The sequence below is a fragment of the Nomascus leucogenys genome, chromosome 2 (genome assembly GCF_006542625.1).
Source record: "Nomascus leucogenys isolate Asia chromosome 2, Asia_NLE_v1, whole genome shotgun sequence".
Classification (NCBI taxonomy): domain Eukaryota; kingdom Metazoa; phylum Chordata; class Mammalia; order Primates; family Hylobatidae; genus Nomascus; species Nomascus leucogenys.
In genome coordinates this window covers 28,834,027-28,852,551 of record NC_044382.1, presented here as the reverse complement: position 1 = coordinate 28,852,551, position 18,525 = coordinate 28,834,027, and the positions used below count along the sequence as shown (strand labels likewise).

At 47.9% G+C, this 18,525-nt stretch overlaps 1 protein-coding gene across 3 annotated transcripts in view; it reads left to right on the top strand.

Moving 5' to 3' along the window:
• The window catches only part of PPARGC1B (PPARG coactivator 1 beta), a 123,373-nt gene extending 105,818 nt beyond the window's left edge, over positions 1-17,555 (top strand). The window contains exons 9-12 of one of the 3 annotated variants that reach the window (XM_030826725.1): positions 2,540-2,615; positions 4,754-4,875; positions 8,296-8,450; positions 9,988-17,555. In XM_030826725.1, the coding sequence (XP_030682585.1) occupies positions 2,540-2,615; positions 4,754-4,875; positions 8,296-8,450; positions 9,988-10,088 (454 nt within the window). In that variant the 3' untranslated portion in view covers positions 10,089-17,555. Of the gene's footprint in view, positions 1-2,539; positions 2,616-4,753; positions 4,876-8,295 lie in introns of all 3 variants that reach the window. The other 2 variants (XM_030826729.1, XM_030826718.1) reach the window with 2 other exon arrangements.
• Positions 17,556-18,525: the final 970 nt, after the last annotated feature.

The following is an 18,525-nucleotide window of genomic DNA, read 5'->3' as shown; positions in this document are numbered from 1 at the left end:
GTGTAATTCTAATCTGTGCTCTGGAAAATACCTGGACATAAAGCATTGATAAGGTTTCTGGGTCCTGCTGAGTTGCGCTGTGACTTTCACCAGTCGGCTGCCCCTCGAAGGGCTTTGACCTCAGTGGAGGGATGATGCCTCATGAGCCCGCTTGCTCGTATCATCCTCGCTCTCTGAACCAGACTGGAGAAGAAGCCAGTCCAGAAGTCAGCTGGGGAGCTGGGCAGAAAGAATGGAGGTTTGGCAGATTCGGAGGGTACTGGTTGCTCCTCTCTGATCACAGTGGGTCCTGATTCTCCCTGGGGAAGGCTTGAGGAGGGTCAGTCAGTGTCATCATCCCCAGCCCTGTGTTGAGGTGAAGCTGAGTGGCCACTAGATGCTGCTCTCGGGCTGGAGCCCAGCTGCCGAATCCGCTGCAGGATTTGTTGGGCCTCCACTGGCCGGCCCACACCCGGGTGTCTGATCTGTAGGTCTGGGGTGGGGCAGGGGCAGGGATTGGCCTTTCCAACAAGTCCCCAGGTGATAATGATGACATTGCTAGAATATCATACTCTGAGACCAGAATTTAGGTCTTGTGAAGATACCTCTTTTTCCCTTCTAAAGGGACTAGCAAAAAAAAATTTTTTTGTTAAATAAAATGTAAAAAGACTTCAGCTTTATATTTATACATCTACAACAAGGGTTCTTAACTGTTTGAAAACCTGATTAAAGCAAAGGCCCATCTCCCCATTAACATGTGCATACACATCTAACTGGGCATTCAATTTTAGGGAGTTTGTGGGCTCTCCGCAAACTTGTTAAGAAGCCCTAAATTTTTTGTTCCTCAAAGTGAGGTCCGCAGCAATTTCTCCAGCAAGCCCTTACTGTAGAAGCCAGGATTTGTCAGTCACAGCTGCCTTCTACCGACCTCGCTGAGCCTCACTTTCTGGCTCCATTCTTTCCCCAGGGGGTAGCTTCTGCCCTACAGTGGTCCAATGTCAAAGATTTGGCTTCAGCCTTGCTTTGCTGTGAGCTAAAGCACTCCATCTCCACATTATGGCAGTTGCCCAGGTTCTCTTCATGTTGAAATACATCCCCCAAGCTGGAGCTTCACTGGCCTCCTTTCTCTCCTGCCCAGCTCAGAGGTGTTTGGGCTGGGCCTGCATTCATAGAATTGCCTGGGAAGAGTTGAGAACTTCTCTAGAAACCCCCATGGATTTTCCTTTTTCTCTTCTCGCTTTTGGGCCAGGTTCAGGGCTGGCTTTTTCTGCTCACTACAGAAACTTAATTGGGTAACCTGGCTCCTGCTCAGCTACCTGGCTGAGCTCAGTACCTGGTAAACCTGGTAAGATACTAATCAGCCTTCTCCAGACCTGCACCAAACACACAGCAACAGAAAGCACGTTAAGCTGGGTTAATGACACAAATCTTGAACTCCACAATACCTTCCAGGCACTCTCAGCTCTTCAGGTGGGGAAAGTCCACCAATTCTGTTGCAAAAGGGATGATAATACTATAATTAGGTAACCTTTAAAGTTGCAAGTAATTTCCCCTCCCATTATCCTACTAGAGCTTCACAGGTGCACCTGGAGGTATCTGCTGCTTATCCCCATTTGATAGATGAGAAAGCTGAGGCTCAAAAGAGGTTACATAGAAAAATAGAGCAAATATTTACGGAGCAGTTCCTGGGCTAAGCATTGACATGCATTTTTAAATTTAATCCTCACAAATGGCCAAGGGATGGACACAATTGCTTATCCCTATTTTATAGATGAAGAACTGAAGTTGAGAGAGCTTGTGTAACTGGCCCAAGGTCACCCAACAGGGAGGCGGTGGGGCCAAGATTCAAACTCAAGCTGTCTGACTCACAAGCCTGTGTTCTTGTTCTCTGTGCTGTATTTGTCAGTGACTCAGACTGGATGAGGGAGGGCAGCGTGCAGGCAGGCCAGGAAGGCTGCAGGTGGGTGGCACCTGGGAGCCTGCTCGGGCTATGGGACTAATGAGCCTGATAGCTAGCCTGGAAGCATGGAGCTGCAATGGCCAGGGGCTGCTGCTTGGCTGAGGCATGAACCCATAGGGAACAGTGGTTCTGGAATCAGAAGGACCTGCTTCTGACTTCTGCTTTCTGGCTTTAAGCAAATCCCATCTCAAACCTGAGCCTCAGATTTTTCATCTGGAAAATGGAAAAACATAAAACCTCATGGGGTTTAAAAAAAAATCAGATCAAATAAGATAATAAAGCAAAAGGGCTTTTCTACCCCTAATGGCATACAGAGGCAAGGCTCAGAACAGGGTGGGGTTATAATGAGCAACACAGTGGTTCCCGGTGATCCAGTCCAGAAACTGGCAGTAGGCATGTGTCCCGATGTTCAGGCCCACACACCGCCCTGGGCCGTCGTTGCGGAAGAGGAAGCTGGGTTTCTGCAGGAGGCAGTTCCAGCTCGTGTGTCCTTGTGAACGAGTCCTAAGGAAGCATCCCTTGCCTCCTGGAGCAGATCCGCCCCCACCCCCATGGTCTGTCCCGAGAGTGAGTGCCTCTGCTTTGCTTGTTCACTGACAGATGTGAGAGCAGAGGGCCGTGTTCAGACAGAACGCCAAGTATCCGGCACGCCAGGAAGCGGCGGGAAAAGGCCATTGTAAGTGATCTGGGGGCCCAGAGCCTGGAGTGAATGGGAATGAACAGGAAGTGTGTGGGGGCTTCATGGACCAAAGCCTTTTGAGGCTGGCTGGTGAGCCCCTCAGTCTTCGGCCTCTGCCTGGGGAAGAAGGGACTATGGCAGCAGCAGACAATGATAGTTCTCTCATTTGAAGAGCACAAGGATCACTAAAGGGCATCAAAGGTGGCACCATGCAAAGTTCAGCGAAGAGACTGGCCATGAGTGTGCTGTTGGTGATGATTTAGGGCTCAGCATCAGGGGCCTTGAGAGAGTCAAGTGGGCAGGCTGTGGTAGTGGGGAGCAGAGCCAGGCTGGCCAGGTCACAAGCCAGCCCTGCCACCACCTTCTGTGTGACCGTGGGCAGGTCCCCCAGCTACCCCGAGCCTCGCTTTCCTCATTTGTACGTAAGGGAGTTAGGCCTGTGCTTCCCAAGGGTTCCCCCAACTTGATCAGTGCCAAGGGACCAAGAGAGCCTGTCCCTTCCTCCCCACCCACCTCCCTAATGCCCTCCCAGAGTTAGTCCACAGGCCCTGGCCTTCTGGCTTTGCCTGGTGACCCTACCGCAAAGCTCCCCACAGAGAAAACACATCAGGGGCCTGGAGTGGGGAGCTGGAGCTGGCCAGCTAGGCCATGTCACTAGAAAGGAAGGAGGAAAGTAGGATGGAAACACAAAAAAGACAAACAGACTCCCGCTGGGTCTCTCCCATGTGATGTGGCACTTCAGGGAGGAGGGGCACACAGGAGGTGTGCATTCCCTAGAGGTACACAGCTGTCTGCATGCAGGTCCTTAAAACCGTGGACTGCGTGTGGAGAATCTTCTTGGAGTCTGTGTCTGGTCATATAGCAGTTACAGGCCTAGCACAGTTCTGGGCGTCGGAGGACAGCAATGAATAAGAGAGATGAGGCCCCCCTTCTGGCTGAACAGAAGGGAGAGAGAGATAATAGACTCATAAACAAAGGAATAAACAATGTAATTACAGATTGGGATAAGCACTGTGAAATTAGTAATGTGCAATTACTAACAATCTGAAGTAAACAGGACTGTTGAGGAGGATGTGTTTATGGGGTGGCCGGGGAAGGGCACCTTCAGGGAGCTGGGCCCTGATTGATGAAAAGGAGCAACCAAGCGAAGACTCAGGGGAACAAGTGTTTGGAGCAGTGGCAGGAAGGAGCTGTATGAATTCAAGAAGCTGCAAGGAGAGTGGGAGGAGGGGATTTCTCTGTTGAGCTGAGCTTGGACATCGTATGTTGTGGGATGTACAGTTCCCCTGACTGTTGACGACGGAGTCCTGTTTGTGGACCCGCCGCCTGGGTTTTCTTCCTTGGCATGTGTAGTACGTGGCTGGGATGGCTGGAGAATCACTGGCTATAACCTGTTTCCAGAGCAAGCCTGTCCGGGACAAGAAACTGTGTGTTTTTCCTATGGGAACACAGATTTCCAGGAACAAGGCTGCAGTTTCTCTCGCAGGTTAGAGTGACTTGTCCAGTAGCAGTGGCTTCAACCAGATCAAATCACAGATCTGAGAGGAGGGAAAGGGGAGTTCCAGTCTGGACTTTCTCCCACTTCTTCCCTCTGCTAGGCTGTTCTGGACACCCACTGGCATAGCATGGAACTCTCCTGAAGGTGACGTCTTTGTGACAGTGTCTATACTGTGGCTTCAGCCACTTTGCCCAGGCAAAACCAATATCCCTGATGCCCCCACCTCATTACCCTTCCTTCCAGCACACTCTCACACTCACAATCAACCTGCTTCCTGTGCTTGCCCTACCCCAGCACCTCCCCTGCTCAGACTTGAAAGGTAAGTCCAAAAGCTACTGAATATGCAGGCATATCAATGATGATAAATCCCTCCTCCTTCCCAGCCCCAGTCTCTGCTCATTTCCTTCATGTAAGCAGTGGCTTCCCTGGAGGCCTCTTCCCTTCTAACACCACCCCCCCGCAACAAGGGCAGGTCCTCTGGAGTAGAGATTGGCATTGTCCTCTCTGACTCCAGCTGTCATTGCTCACTCAGCCAGGCATCATGGACTAGGACAAGGACTCCATGGGAGCCCACCCCCAGAGGGACCCAGGAAGCCAGGCAATGACCAAGTCTCTCTCTGTCCTCCTTCTCGGGCAGGGTGAAGGCCGCGTGGTGTACATTCAAAATCTCTCCAGCGACATGAGCTCCCGAGAGCTGAAGAGGCGCTTCGAAGTGTTTGGTGAGATTGAGGAGTGCGAGGTGCTGACGAGAAGTAGGAGGTGAGTTGAGCCAAGCCATGGCAAATGAAGGGAGCAGAGAGGGTCACTGGTCCTGATCCAGAGCTGGGTACCAGAAGATGCCCAAGATTTGTGGAATGAATCTGACGAAATCCATAGCCTAGATGTGGAAAGCCAGGCCCAGGAGAAGGACCAGAAATGGTAATGCAGTCAGTAATAGCAGCAGACACGTGCTGACGGTTTACTAAGTGCCAGGCAGTTTCCGTTCCTTCTTTTATCTAAACTTCCCAGCACGCCAGGGACATAAGCACTCCTAGTCTTTCAATTGCTCTCCTTTCTGCAGGAGTTCAGACAAGTTAACTGGGCAGCTACTTGGCGGCAGAGCCAGAACCGGAGCCCATGTGTCTGCTTCAGGGCCTTTGGCCTGGAGATAGTGCGGGGCAGCAGCCCCTGGCAGCTTGAAGACTTGCACTGGGACTCCACTCTACCTCAACCCTGTGCTTCCTCTGCAGCACCCTCCCTTCCTCTGCAGCAGCAAGTCCCAGACCTTGGTTGGGTATGGCAGCTCACACCTGTAATCCCAGCATTTGGGGAGGCCAAGGCAGGCAGATCACTTGAGGTGAAGAGTTCAAGACCAGCCTGGCCAACATGATGAAACCCCGTCTCTACTGAAAATTTAAAAATTTGCTGGATGTGGTGGTGCACTCCTGTATTTCCAGCTACTCAGGAGGCTGAGGCAGGAGAATCCCTTGAACCCAGGAGGCAGAGGTTGCAGTGAGCCGAGATCGGGCCACTGCACTCCAGCCTGGATGATAGAGCAAAAAATAAGAAAAGGTCCCAGGCCTTTTATTCTACTAGGCAGCCCTGGTTTTTCGTCACTCACCTGGAGAAGCAGTGTTTTACCTGTCAGGGGATCTGCAAAAAGAACAGGTTGCATATGAATGCACAATTTAGATGTCAAAAACCTTGTCAGTTTTGAAATATTTCTAAATTATCTCCTATTATATTGGCAAACTAAGTTATTCGGGTTTTTACATTCTAATACAATAATAATAATAGAAAGCTTCAGCAAGAAAATAGTTTCTGGTGTAAGAGTTATTACATACTTCTTGCCCATTAGGATGGCTACTATCAAAAAACCAGAAAATAAATACTGGCAAGGATGTGGAGAAATTGGAACTCTTGTATAGTGTTGGTGAGAATTTTAAATGATGCAGCTGATGTGGAAAACAGTATGGCAGTTCATCAAAAAATTAAACCTAGAACCACCATCTGATCCAGCGATTCCACTTATGGGTATATATTCAAAAGAATTGAAAACGGGATCTCCAAGAGATATTTGTTCACCCAAGCTCATAGCGACATTATTTACAATAGCCAAGAGGTGGAAACAATCCAGATGTCCACCAACAGATGAACAGATAAACAAAATATGGTTTCTATACATACAGTGGAATATTATGAAACCTTAAAAAGGAAGGAAATTCTGGCTCATGCCACCACATGGATGAACCTGACAACATTGTGCTGAGTAAAATAAGCCAGGCACAGAAAGACAAATACTGTATGATTTCACTTATATGCTATGTCTAAAGTAGTCTATTTCATCGAAACAGAAAGAGGGTGGTTGCCAGGGGCTGCAGAGAGGGGGAATAAGGGAGTTGTTGTTTAGTGGGCATAGAGTTTCAGTTTGGCAAGGTGAAAAATTTCTGAAGCTTCATTGCACAGCAATATGAGTATACTTAATACTGCCAAACTGTATGCTTAAAAATGGCAAAGATGGTAAATGTCCTGTTATGTGTTTTTACCAAATTTTTTAAAAAAGAACCATCATACAAATAGAACCATTTTAAGTTCTGTGCAGTTTTCAGGCTATCAAATGAAGATAGCATGCAAAAATAAAGCAGGCAAGTTAATCTCTAAAGAGAAAGATCAATCTGTTAAGATTTAAAAAACACACAGGATCTTTAAAAACGAGTCTTGGACGTACTACCAATATTAGACATTTAAAGACGAAGAAGGGTCCGGGCATGGTGGCTCACGCCTGTAATCCCAACACTTTGGGAGGCCGAGGCAGACAGATTACTTATCTGTCTTATCATTGATAACAGCCTCAAGATTACTTGAGGCTAGGAGTTTGAGACCAACCTGGCCAACATGGTGAAACCCCGTCTCTACTAAAAATACAAAAAATTACCCGGGCATGGTGGCACATGCCTGTAATCTCAGCTACTCAGGAGGCTGAGGCATGAGAATCACTTGAACCTGGAAGGCAGAGGCTACAGTGAGCTGGGATTGCGACCACTGCATTCCAGCCTGGGCGACAGAGTGAGACTCTCTCAAAAAATAAATAAATAGATAAAGAGGCAGAAGGGTTCAAACTTGGCCCTGGTTCAGAGAGGTGTCAGGAAACATGATTCACATAAATGTTTATTAGGCACCCACTATTTGTAAGCCTGTCCTAATAGTTGGTGAATGCCACTTTGTCTCTGCCTTGAGGAGTTTACATAGCAGATGATATGTCAGTCAGGACTCTTTCTGTTGTTCATGGAAGTGAAAAGTTGGAATAGAACTGACTTTTGGTCCTTCTCGGGCAGACTTTTCTCCTGGTTGCACAGTGGCTGCCTGTAGCTTTAAGCTACCCCCCCAGCAGCTTAGAGACCCCTGGGGAGGTAGGAGTCACTATATGACTCCAGCAAAGACCTGAGATGGATTCTTTGGGGTTCAGCCTTGAGTAAACAGGCTTATCCTTGAACAAACCATGGTGTCCAGGAAGGGCCATTGTCACGTGGCTTGCCCTGGCACCCTGAGCCTGGTTGACCATACATGCTGTTGTCAGAGGAAGGGGAGTGGAAGCTGAACAGGCAGGCATCATAGATGTCTACCATGAAGGGCAAGATGTATGCAGAAGACCAGCTCTACTAGGGGAGGTGAAGGCCAAGATGGCAGCCAAGGAATTGGTGACTGAGGCTGGCTTTGAAGGAGGCAGAAAGTGGTACAGTAGTATAGGCAGGGGAATGGCATGGCAATGGCAAATCCAGGGAAATGGGAATGATAGGAGAAACATACAGCGGTGTTGAGAGCATCAGCTTTAATGTCAGAGACCTGGGTTTGAATCCCTGCTCTGCCACATGCTTTTGGGTAAATTACTGAACTCCACAGAACCTCTTTCCTCATCTGCAAGGTGGAGATAACAACAGTACCCACCTCACAGGCTCATCTGAGGAGTGTCTGAGGCAAGATGTGATGGCCAACACCTGGCAAACATTCAACATATTAGCTGATTTCATTATTACCACACTGCAGAAGTCAACCTAGTAGTCATCATCATCTCTATCTAGGGGGCCACGTGATGTGGGTATCGAATCACTGTGGCAGTCAGTTCCTCATCTAGTAATGGGTGGTCTCACAGTGTCCACCCAGCCAGCCCAATAATATACTCTCCTTGCTGTCTCCCCGCAGAGGTGAGAAGTACGGTTTCATCACCTACCGGTGTTCTGAGCAAGCGGCCCTCTCTCTGATGAAGGGCGCTGCCCTGAGGAAGCGCAACGAGCCCTCCTTCCAGCTGAGCTACGGAGGGCTCCGGCACTTCTGCTGGCCCAGATACACTGACTACGGTAAGCCCCTGAAACCCAGCCACAGTCTAGTAAGACTCAAAGCTTGGGAGGCAGTGCCTTCCTTGAACAAAACCCCTTGTGGACATAGCTTCCATCCCCACACTCCAGTGTGCTGCTTGGTATAACTTTGCAGCCCCTTTGCCTGAAGGCTACCATCCTGTTTTGCTTCTGGCCTCTGGTCCACCTTATCCTGTCCTGTGACTGCTACCAAAGAGAATCCAGCCTCTCATGGCCTCTAGGAAGATTCAGTCATGTGCACAGCCAGCTGGCAGAACCGTGGCTACAGTCTCCTTGACTTCACAGGGCCAGCTGCTACCCTGTCCCCTTCAGGGGCATTCCGTGGTGACCCCAGACAAGGCATCAGCCACCTGGGGACAAGATGATGAAGAAGGACAAAGAAGTACAATGTACAAAAGAATTACTTGGCCAGGCTCAGTGGCTGATGCCTGTAATCCCATCACCTTGGGAGGCTGAGGCAAGAGGATCACTTGAGCCCAGGAGTTCAAGACCAGCTTGGGCAACTTAGTGAAATCCCGTCTCTACAAAAAATATACAAATTAGCCAGGCATGGTGGCTTGCGCCTATAGTCCCAGCTACTCAGGAGGCAGAGGTGGGAGGATCACCTGAACCCAAGAGGTCAGGGCTGCAGTGAGCCATGATGGCACTATTGCATTCCAGCCTGGGCGACAGAGCAAGACCCTGTCTCAAAAGGAAAGAAAAAAAAACACTTATTGGAGAGAATCCAATGCAGCCTTCATGGTACAGGACTGACTGAGTGTCAGTGGCCCCGCTGGGTGCCAGGCCAGGCGGCCCTGCACTTGGTTGCACGTCCATTTATGGGAATCAGTTTCCCAATCTATTAAAAAATTCTAGTGTTGGCTGGGTGCAGTTGCTCACGCCTGTAATCCCAGCACTTTGGGAGGCCGAGGCAGGCAGATCATGAGGTCAAGAGATCGAGACCATCCTGGCCAACATGGTGAAACCCTTTCTCTACTAAAAATACAAAAATCAGCTGGGCATGGTGGCACGCACCTGTAGTCCCAGCAACTTGGGAGGCTGAGGCGGGAGAATCGCTTGAACCCGAGAGGCAGAGGTTGCAGTGAGCTGAGATCACACCCCTGCACTCCAGCCTCGGCGACAGAGCGAGACTGCATCTCAAAAAAAAAAAAAAAAAAAATTCTAGTGTTGTTAGCCCTGCCTCATGTGGCACTGCCGCAGGTTACTAATGGACGAGAAGCTGTTGGGGGAAGTAGAGTTGTAGGGTGTTGGAGCTAGAAAGGCTCTGGAGTGCTCTAGTTTGGGCCTCTCGGTCTCTAGATAGGACAGCCAAGGCCCTGAGACACTGATACCATGGCCAAGATGTCCCAGCAGGATGGCAGGCAGTGCCCACAGTCCAGCGCTCATCCCAGCTCCCCGAGGCCTTGGGCTGCAGCCACTCCACGGTGCCCACTCATAGTGGCAGATTTTTCAACCATCCGGTCTTTGTAAGTTGCTCACTGCCTTCCCCTCTTCCCTGCCTCCTCACCCCCATGCCCAGATTCCAATTCAGAAGAGGCCCTTCCTGCGTCAGGGAAAAGCAAGTACGAAGCCATGGATTTTGACAGCTTACTGAAAGAGGCCCAGCAGAGCCTGCATTGATAACAGCCTTAACCCTCGAGGAATACCTCAATACCTCAGACAAGGCCCTTCCAATATGTTTACGTTTTCAAAGAAATCAAGTATATGAGGAGAGCGAGCGAGCGTGAGAGAACACCCGTGAGAGAGACTTGAAACTGCTGTCCTTTAAAAAAAAAAAAAATCAATGTTTACATTGAACAAAGCTGCTTCTGTCTGTGAGTTTCCATGGTGTTGACGTTCCACTGCCACATTAGTGTCCTCGCTTCCAACGGGTTGTCCTGGGTGCACCTCGAAGTGCCGGGTCCGTCACCCATCGCCCCTTCCTTCCCGACTGACTTCCTCTCGTAGACTTGCAGCTGTGTTCACCATAACATTTCTTGTCTGTAGTGTGTGATGATGAAATTGTTACTTGTGAATAGAATCAGGATTATAAACTTCGTTTTTAATTGAAAAAAAAGTATATCCTTAAAATAATGTATTTATGGCTCAGATGTACTGTGTCTGGGATTATTGTATTGCTTCCTTGATTTTTTAACTATGCACTGTCATGAGGTGTTTGCCACTGAGCTGCCCTGCTCCCCTTGCCAGATTGCCCTGGAGGTGCTGGGTGGCCGCTAGGCTGGTCTGCAGGAAAGCACGGCCTGCCGTTTCTAGGCCGTATCCGCCAAGCCCTGCCTGGTCTCTTACTGAGCAAGTTTGGCTCAAATTATAGGAGCCCCCCCATCTTGTGCCCAGCTCACGCTTCAAGTGTGTGTCTATCCATTTGTACTCAGACCCTTGAGTACCTTTAAGGAAGGCGGGGCAAGCTGCATCATTCTTGTTTTCCAGGGGAGGCTGGCAGCTCCTTGAGAGGCGAAATGACTGTGGGAGGTCCGGTTGCCAATGAGGAGGCAGAGTGGTGACCCAGACCAGGCCTTCTGATTCTTGGTCCCGTGCTTCTGTAGTAGCTGGGGTAAAGACACCGTTTCAGGGACTGGTAGAGGTGAGTTCAGCTAAATTGGGCACCAAGCTAGAAGCCTAAGGGCTCATTTTAGGGGTTACATTAGGTGTTGATTCACCAGCATCAGGTGAATTCAAGCCCTGGCATGTGTCTTGGGTGCACCATCAGCTTTGATCCTGAGTGGTCCTGTGGTTTGTCTGCACCTGTGGACACACTGTCAGAACTTCAGTGACGCCCCTGGCAGCGGTACAGACAGGTGGTCTGGGAGCAGTCATCTTTTTTGGGCCAGCCACCAGCCCATCTTACTCCCTCAGGTAGTCCTTCATCTTTACCTTGTCCTTGTCTGTAAAGTTGTTTTGGTGGCTGGGGCAGGGGAGCCAGGAGGAGGGAGTGAAGGTTGGGAATAGATAGGGCAATCTCCTAGCTCCCCTCCAATTGAGAAAACACTCCAACTGGGCTTTGCTTTAAACTTTGCGTTCTTAAGTGATGTCAAAGCCATTTCCAGCTTAATGTTCTGTGGGTAACTTGGGGGCCATTCATACAGGGAGCATGGCCAGGCAGGGTATGAGTACATTGTTTCTGATTTCTTTCATACATCAGGGTTCCTTGGGAAATTTTTGTATTTTGTTTTGAAGTCCTGCTGCTCTAAAAGTTTGAAAGTGGCTCATTAAACTAAACAGGCTAATGTAATTTGTTGCTTATGCCAAGCCTAGACTGTTGAGAATTGACTTTTTAAAAGATTATCAAATACCTCAGTAGGTAAAATGAGCCCATGATCTTCCACTGAGTGGGGAGCATACTCCCAGCCCATGGATAAGGCTGGAAGAGACAGGCTTTAGTGGGGATAGGGAATTTGAACTGTTGTGTGTCACAGCAGTTGACCTCTCTGGACTCCAATTTCCTTTCCTGTGAAATGAACTGATTAGACATGTTTCAACATTGTTAGCTTCTGCTGAGACAGTGTCTAACCGAAGATGGCAAATACATAGCGCATGTGCCACTACTCCCACCTTCTTGACCAATACAGACATAACTAATCAATCGCACCACTCAGGTTCCTTGAGCCTGGATGTGCTATAAGAATCCTGAAATCAGTGCTCTGGTAAGTCATTACTAATTGATTAGAGTTCAATCTATTTGACATCTTGGGCTAATCTTTGGAAGGTTTCCAGCAATCACACAAAACCATATGCTGGCTGGGTTTCATGCTGGCCTGTCACTGTCTGTGATATTCCGTTCCATGAGAGAAAGCTCCCCTAATGCTATTCCGTGGCATAATACTCCCAATACTGTTTTGATGCACACGTCCCCTTGCGGAAGGTGCAGGGGGCAGTAGATGAGTAATAGGCAGGAACATATTTGGGGAAGGCAGGGCTTAGGAAGATGGACCAAAAAGGGACTTCCCACAGCACAGACCTGATCATTCGGATTTCCTTTTTAGCTATTCACTGCCTAGCACATAGTAGGCACACAATAAATGATTATGGAATGGGATAGAATTTAGATCTTTCTGCTGCCTCCACTAAGTAAGTCCTGATTTACATCAAAGAGAGAACTGAGATAGGAAAGAACACTAGATTCCAAGTCTGGAGAGTTGGGGGGAGTCCAGATTCTACCAAGAATTTCCTTTGTAACTTTGATAAGTCCCTTTTACTCCCTGGCACCCCAGTGTGCTGAAAGGAGTTGGGCCATAGATGATCTCTTAGCCCCTCCTATTTGCTTCTTCCTTGATTGCACTTGGTCAAAGGGTCGGCCTTGGGCTGGTGATACTTTAGAGTAAAGAAATGGAGAGTTTTAGCAAAGGACCAGTCTGTCCCTCCCTGCTTTGGGGTCAGCTGAAGCTGTCCTTTCATGTCAGATTAACCTAGGACACTTGCAGTTAGCTTAGACGTTGGCCCTTGAGCAGAGACCTGAGCGTGGCATTGGGACATGACATACCTAAAGTCAGGGCTAGGGGATGCTGCCGGCCAAGGGCATCGAGTAGTCCTACTTGCCATCCCGTACCTAAAATGCACAAGTTCTACAATTTACCAACCCTGCAGACAACCTCTATCCCGAAGGACTCATTCGGTGCTGTGTATTATTTAGGGCAGCTCCAAGGTCTATTCAGAAAAACGAGTGAATCTTGTTCTCTTTCCCACCAAATTGAGGAGTAACCCAGAGGGAGCAGCTGCCATTGGCAACCATCTCGTTGTAGCTCTGTCCTAGTGTTTGCTCTCAATGATGTTTACATGTGATTGCCATAAAGCTTGCTATAGACTGTGTCGATAGCCGCCCACACAGGGCAGGTCGTACTGTCCGTTTCTGTGCCGTGCTGGTGTTTTCCAAAAATGTCTGATCCAACCACTAAGTGGAATTCTTCCATCTCCTTCCTCAGTCTGTACAAGGCTGAATCAGAATCCCCATTCTCGGGGGCTCTGGTTACCGAAGGAAAATGCATCAAAGAGTTAAAGAAGATGAGTGGATGGAGTGCAGCTAAGGCCCCCACCCCCTGCTCCGTCACAACTTGCCCCCTCAACCAAAAAGCTGCTTTGAGTCAAAAAGCACCCGTAAGATAACCTGCATCTGCCTTGAAATCTTGTAGCATGGAGTGTCATATGTACTCAGGAGAGAGGCAGGGCTTTGCGGGCAGGAGAAGGAAGGGAGGAATGCTCTGAGCTGCAAAGACCCAGGACTCAAGTTCTGACGCGGGAGGAGATGCAGTGAAACGTCTTGTTGCCTAAAGCCTGTTCTTGTTGGTTTTTTTAGAGTGATTTCTCCTAGACATGTGCAGTAGGCCCAATAGGGCTGCTGTGCAGTGGTGAGTAGAAGGGCAGGGAAGGCATGGACAGCCTGGTCCGTCTGCATTGACAGCTCAGTCCATGGCCCATCCCAGGTATAGAGTTCAGTTAATCCCAGTTGAGCCTGCAGCTTGAGAGATGGCTCATCCTAACTGTGAAGCAAAATCAGCCCCAGAGGATGTATTGATCTGACTCACTGATGTCAAAATTGCAGTATTTTTTTAGCATTTGAGATTTAGCAGCTGCCTTCAGTTTGGGGTTACCCATATCCCAGCATCAGATATGATTAAGGAAAGAAATTGGATGTACAATAGCAAAGAAAGTGAACGTAATGGTTTCACTGGCCAAAGAAGAGGGACCCTGTCATCCCTTACCAATGGGGCAGAAGAAAACTAGTGCATGTGCAATATGCCAAAGTTAGTCCCCTAGTCCCTGAGGTGTTTTTACACACAGATGGGCTCCAGGTCTGCTTGTCAGGTTTGGAGGTACCGGGTAAATGGAGGAAGAGCTTCAGAGTTGGAAACCCACATGCATGGATGTGTCCTTGGCCCAGAACCGCCATGGGATGGGGGAAGCCCTGAGCCGGCTACAAGACACCCAGGAAGTAGGCAAAAGCTGACTTTGCATTAAACAATAAAAGCACTTTGAGAAAACCCCAACACTTCAGCCTGGGTCCGTGTTTCTACACTGGAAAATATGAGTCTCCTTTGGCTGTGTGAGGTGCTCTTCTAGAGACTGGGACAGGGAGTTCGGGAATGGGGCTGCTGTCAGGTAGGAGAGAGCAGAGATGCCTTTGGAGATGTCAGCAGCAGGAGAGCCAGTGCTGGGGCCAACCCTTTGCTGGCCGTTTGTTGGAAGCCCTCGAAACAGGGAGCCGTGGATTTAGATCTTGGTACCTACCTTTACAGAAAGATGAAAACAGCCTAGCCGAGTGAAATGGGTTTGTAGAGTAAGTCTCTTAACTATAAGCCATCTCAGAATCAGAAACCCCAATGTTTCTTACTTGCTGTGTGACCTTGGGCCCCTGTTTCCTCATCTACCAAATGAGAATGTTGAATATGAGCATTAAAGTCCCTTTCACCTCTGAGAGGCTCAGATCCCCAACCAGGAGCATTGGGAATCCATCACTCCTCCTTGAAACTGATTCCATTCTTTGACTTGACCCAGCTCCTGTTCAGGGTGAGGGTTCTCTGCAAGAACCAACCAGCAGTAGGTTCAATCCCACTGTGTCCTGGCTGAGTTGCCTTATCCAAGGAGACCAGCTCCCCGGGACAGATCTAAGCCATAGTTTCTAGTGGGGACAGTAAGGAATTAACCCCCCAACTTGGCTAGGTAATGATGTCAAATCTCACATTAACCTTGTCTTTGTCCCCACTGGATAGCTGTTAATCCGAATGTTGTGACCATTTGGCTGTTTTCTCTCTTGTTCTCAGACAATACTAGCAATACACTTTTTTTTTTTTTTTTTTTTTTAAGAAAAACAGCTTAGGCACTTTTCACACATTTCTTTCAAATGATTGTAAAACATATGGGGCAACAGGAGGCATTGATCACGCTGCATATGTTTAGGGCAGCTTTTGTTTTTTGTTTCTTTAATGGTATAGCAGCAGTGACTGAGGCTTCGTGATTCATGGGGACAGCTTTTCAGATACTCTGTTTCATCAGTATGCTTTGCACATCCGGAAGGAGTACAAAAATCCAACTGCCCAAATTTGGGGCTTGGAAAATAGGTTTTATAGGTTGTCTGTCCCTGGGCTGTGCAACACCTCCTCAAAGAGGGGTTTATATAACTAGAACCCCCCTGTGCTGTATTTTTGGTCAAAGGACTCTCCAAGGCGACTTATAAAAGCTTCCTTTTTCACTTGACCACCCTTGCTCATTGGTTACTTGTGAAGGGAACTGGTCAGTTTCCACCTCAGCACTTTGCCTTATCAACATGTGGTCGCCATCTAGTGACCAAAGGTTGTCTCCACCAGCTACCCAGATGGAAGGCAAATAAATCCTTTTGGCCACCCTGCTGTCCATCGTGAACTTTGGGAATGAAATATAATGGCATGAACGAACTGCCTTTGTGTTCAGAGATCAGTGCAACACTAGGGTCAGAAGACTCCAGAAGCAGCCACTTAGTAGACTCTCAGGCAGAACTGAGAAATGCACTAGCTGTCCTGTGGGCAGGAGAGACAGGAGTGGACCAGGAGAGGTCCAGGTGCCCGGGAGGGGTTTACTGTAACTGCAATACTGGTAGCCCAGCTGCCGACCTTGTTAAGTAAACCTTTACTGGGTGGTCCGAATTATGCCCTCAAGGCAAGATAAGAAGTTGGGTGTAAGGATTCTGTGGGGGGCCTGGCCATGACCTTTGATATGGTCCACCGAATAGCCAAATAGTTTTTTTGGTTCAATTTTTTCTTTTTGTATTTTGTATTTTTAAAATCTTGTCAAATGTTTTTGTGTTAGGAATAAAAAGTCATAAACTATTCCCAACTTTGTTTCTTGAGGGATGTTCTGATTCCAATGGAAACAGGTTGGAAATCTCAAGGGGAGCGTGGACAAGGTGGTATGTGCAGCAGGAGAATAGACTGCTTGGATTTCCAAATGGTTTCTGGGGAAGATGACCATCCAGAAGTCCAGCTTAGTGCAGTCTGCTCTGGAATTCACACCCACCCCCTCACCTCCTTGTGCCACGTTGTTAGCATTGACTTGGAGCATCTGCTTCTTCCAGAGGCAGCTGCTAATGTTGAAACCAACACGAGCCCTCTCCCCAACCCCAGGTTTCTGAAGAAGGTGTATGTAGCCAGCCTTAATCAACTGGGCAAGGTGGTCCCTATGGTCCTTTCCAGCATTTCCAAATCTTGGACTCAAATTATTTTCTCTTGGTGTGACCACACAGCCTAGAGAATTCTGAGCAATAGGAGCCAGGGCTTTCCCTGACTCTGTGACAGGGTCAAACCAAGGAATGGCTAAACCTGTGAGGTTTTGTCATCCTCAGGGGTACTACTGTAGGGGGCATTATTTATTAGGAAGCTTAACAAGGTAACTACAGCCTGAGTGCGTGAGTGTAAGGCTGTGTTTGTGGTGGGTGTGTGTGTGTGTATCTGTGCACACATACACACGTCTGTGCCTGTGTGTGTGTGTTTGTGTGTGTGTGTGTGTGTGGAATTACATTGATGCATTTATTGAGAAAGGTGCAAGAATTTCACCTACACAGAGGGACACATCTGCTTTGTTATTTATAATAGAAAGCTAAATTTTAATTTTTTAAAGGACACTGCTAATGATTGAGAATCAAGTTTTTAGTTTTGCTATTTTTTTTAATTGGTAGAGGATTTTTATATATTTTTTCCATTTTGTTGGGTTGTGTCCTTATTTATATAAATACTTTATCCGTAAGAGGCAAGGAGGAAACCTTCTTTGCTTTTAATTATTGTGGTTGTCATCGTCCCTATTTTATTTCTGGTGTGATTTCTCTGTCTTACCTTCTAAATGAGAAAATGTTTTCCTGTATTTGTACATTGTCAGATTCTATAGTTTCCTAGATAATTTAACCAAATTGCTCTATGTATTATTATTCTGTGAGTATAAAGTTCTATTTTAATGTCTGTAAATACTTCAGAACTGGCTTCTTTTCTCAAACTCCCACTGTGGGGTTATTGTTTACATCACAGAAACTGTAGAATCTCTATGCTCATGTACTGTAAATAGTGAAGTGATCTGCTTATAAATAAACTTAACAAATACACTATGGAGATTAAAAACAAAATACCACCCACAGCTTTGCCCATGTGTGTCTTTCCTTGTTGGTCCTGGGAGCTCATCGAGGGACACTCTGACCACTAAATGGGGAAGAGATTTCAGTTTTCAGCGTCACCTTCTCAGATAAGACCCTGGTTGATGTCTGCCCCCCACCTCACCACACTTCTCCCTCCTTCACAGCACTTTTCACAGTTGATAATATCCATTCGTGCTGGGCATAGGGGCTGAGGTGGGGGATCACTTGAGCCCAGGAGTTCAAGACCAGCCTGGGCAACATAGTGAGACCCCCGTCTCTGAAAAAGTAAAGTAAATAAAATTCAAGAAATAAATAAAATAACCATTCAGACTCATCTCACATAACAGCTGTTCCATGAACAACTTTTTGCCCTGACTTTTTTTTTTTTTTTTGAGACGGAGTCTTGCTCTGTCGCCCAGGCTGGAGTGCAGTGGCGCAGTCTTGGCTCACTGCAAGCCCCACCTCCCGGGTTCACGCCATTCTCCTGCCTCAGCCTCTCCGAGTAGCTGGGACTACAGGCGCCCGCCACCACGCCTGGCTAATTTTTTGTATTTTTAGTAGAGACGGGGTTTCACCGTGGTCTCGATCTCCTGACCTCGTGATCCGCCCGCCTCGGCCTCCCAAAGTGCTGGGATTACAAGCGTGAGCCACCAGGCCCGGCCTGCCCTGACTTTTATAAAGCTATACCACTTTCTGAACAAAGACTTCCTTGTTTTGGTATATCAACTTTCACATAAGCACATTGAATAATTGCACTGTAGGAGGTATTTTGGCATTATGGTTCCAGGCAAAACACTCATCAATTTGTAATTACAAAATGGCTTCTGGTCAGAGGATCTCATAGAGAGCAGGCCTGCATTGTGTGCGGTAATTGACTGAGCTCAGAACATTTTCCTTTGTGTACTTCCAGCAAGTAGGGTGAGGAAGTGGCATCTTCCAAGACCCTCAGTTGTGTGCATGTGTGTTATTTCC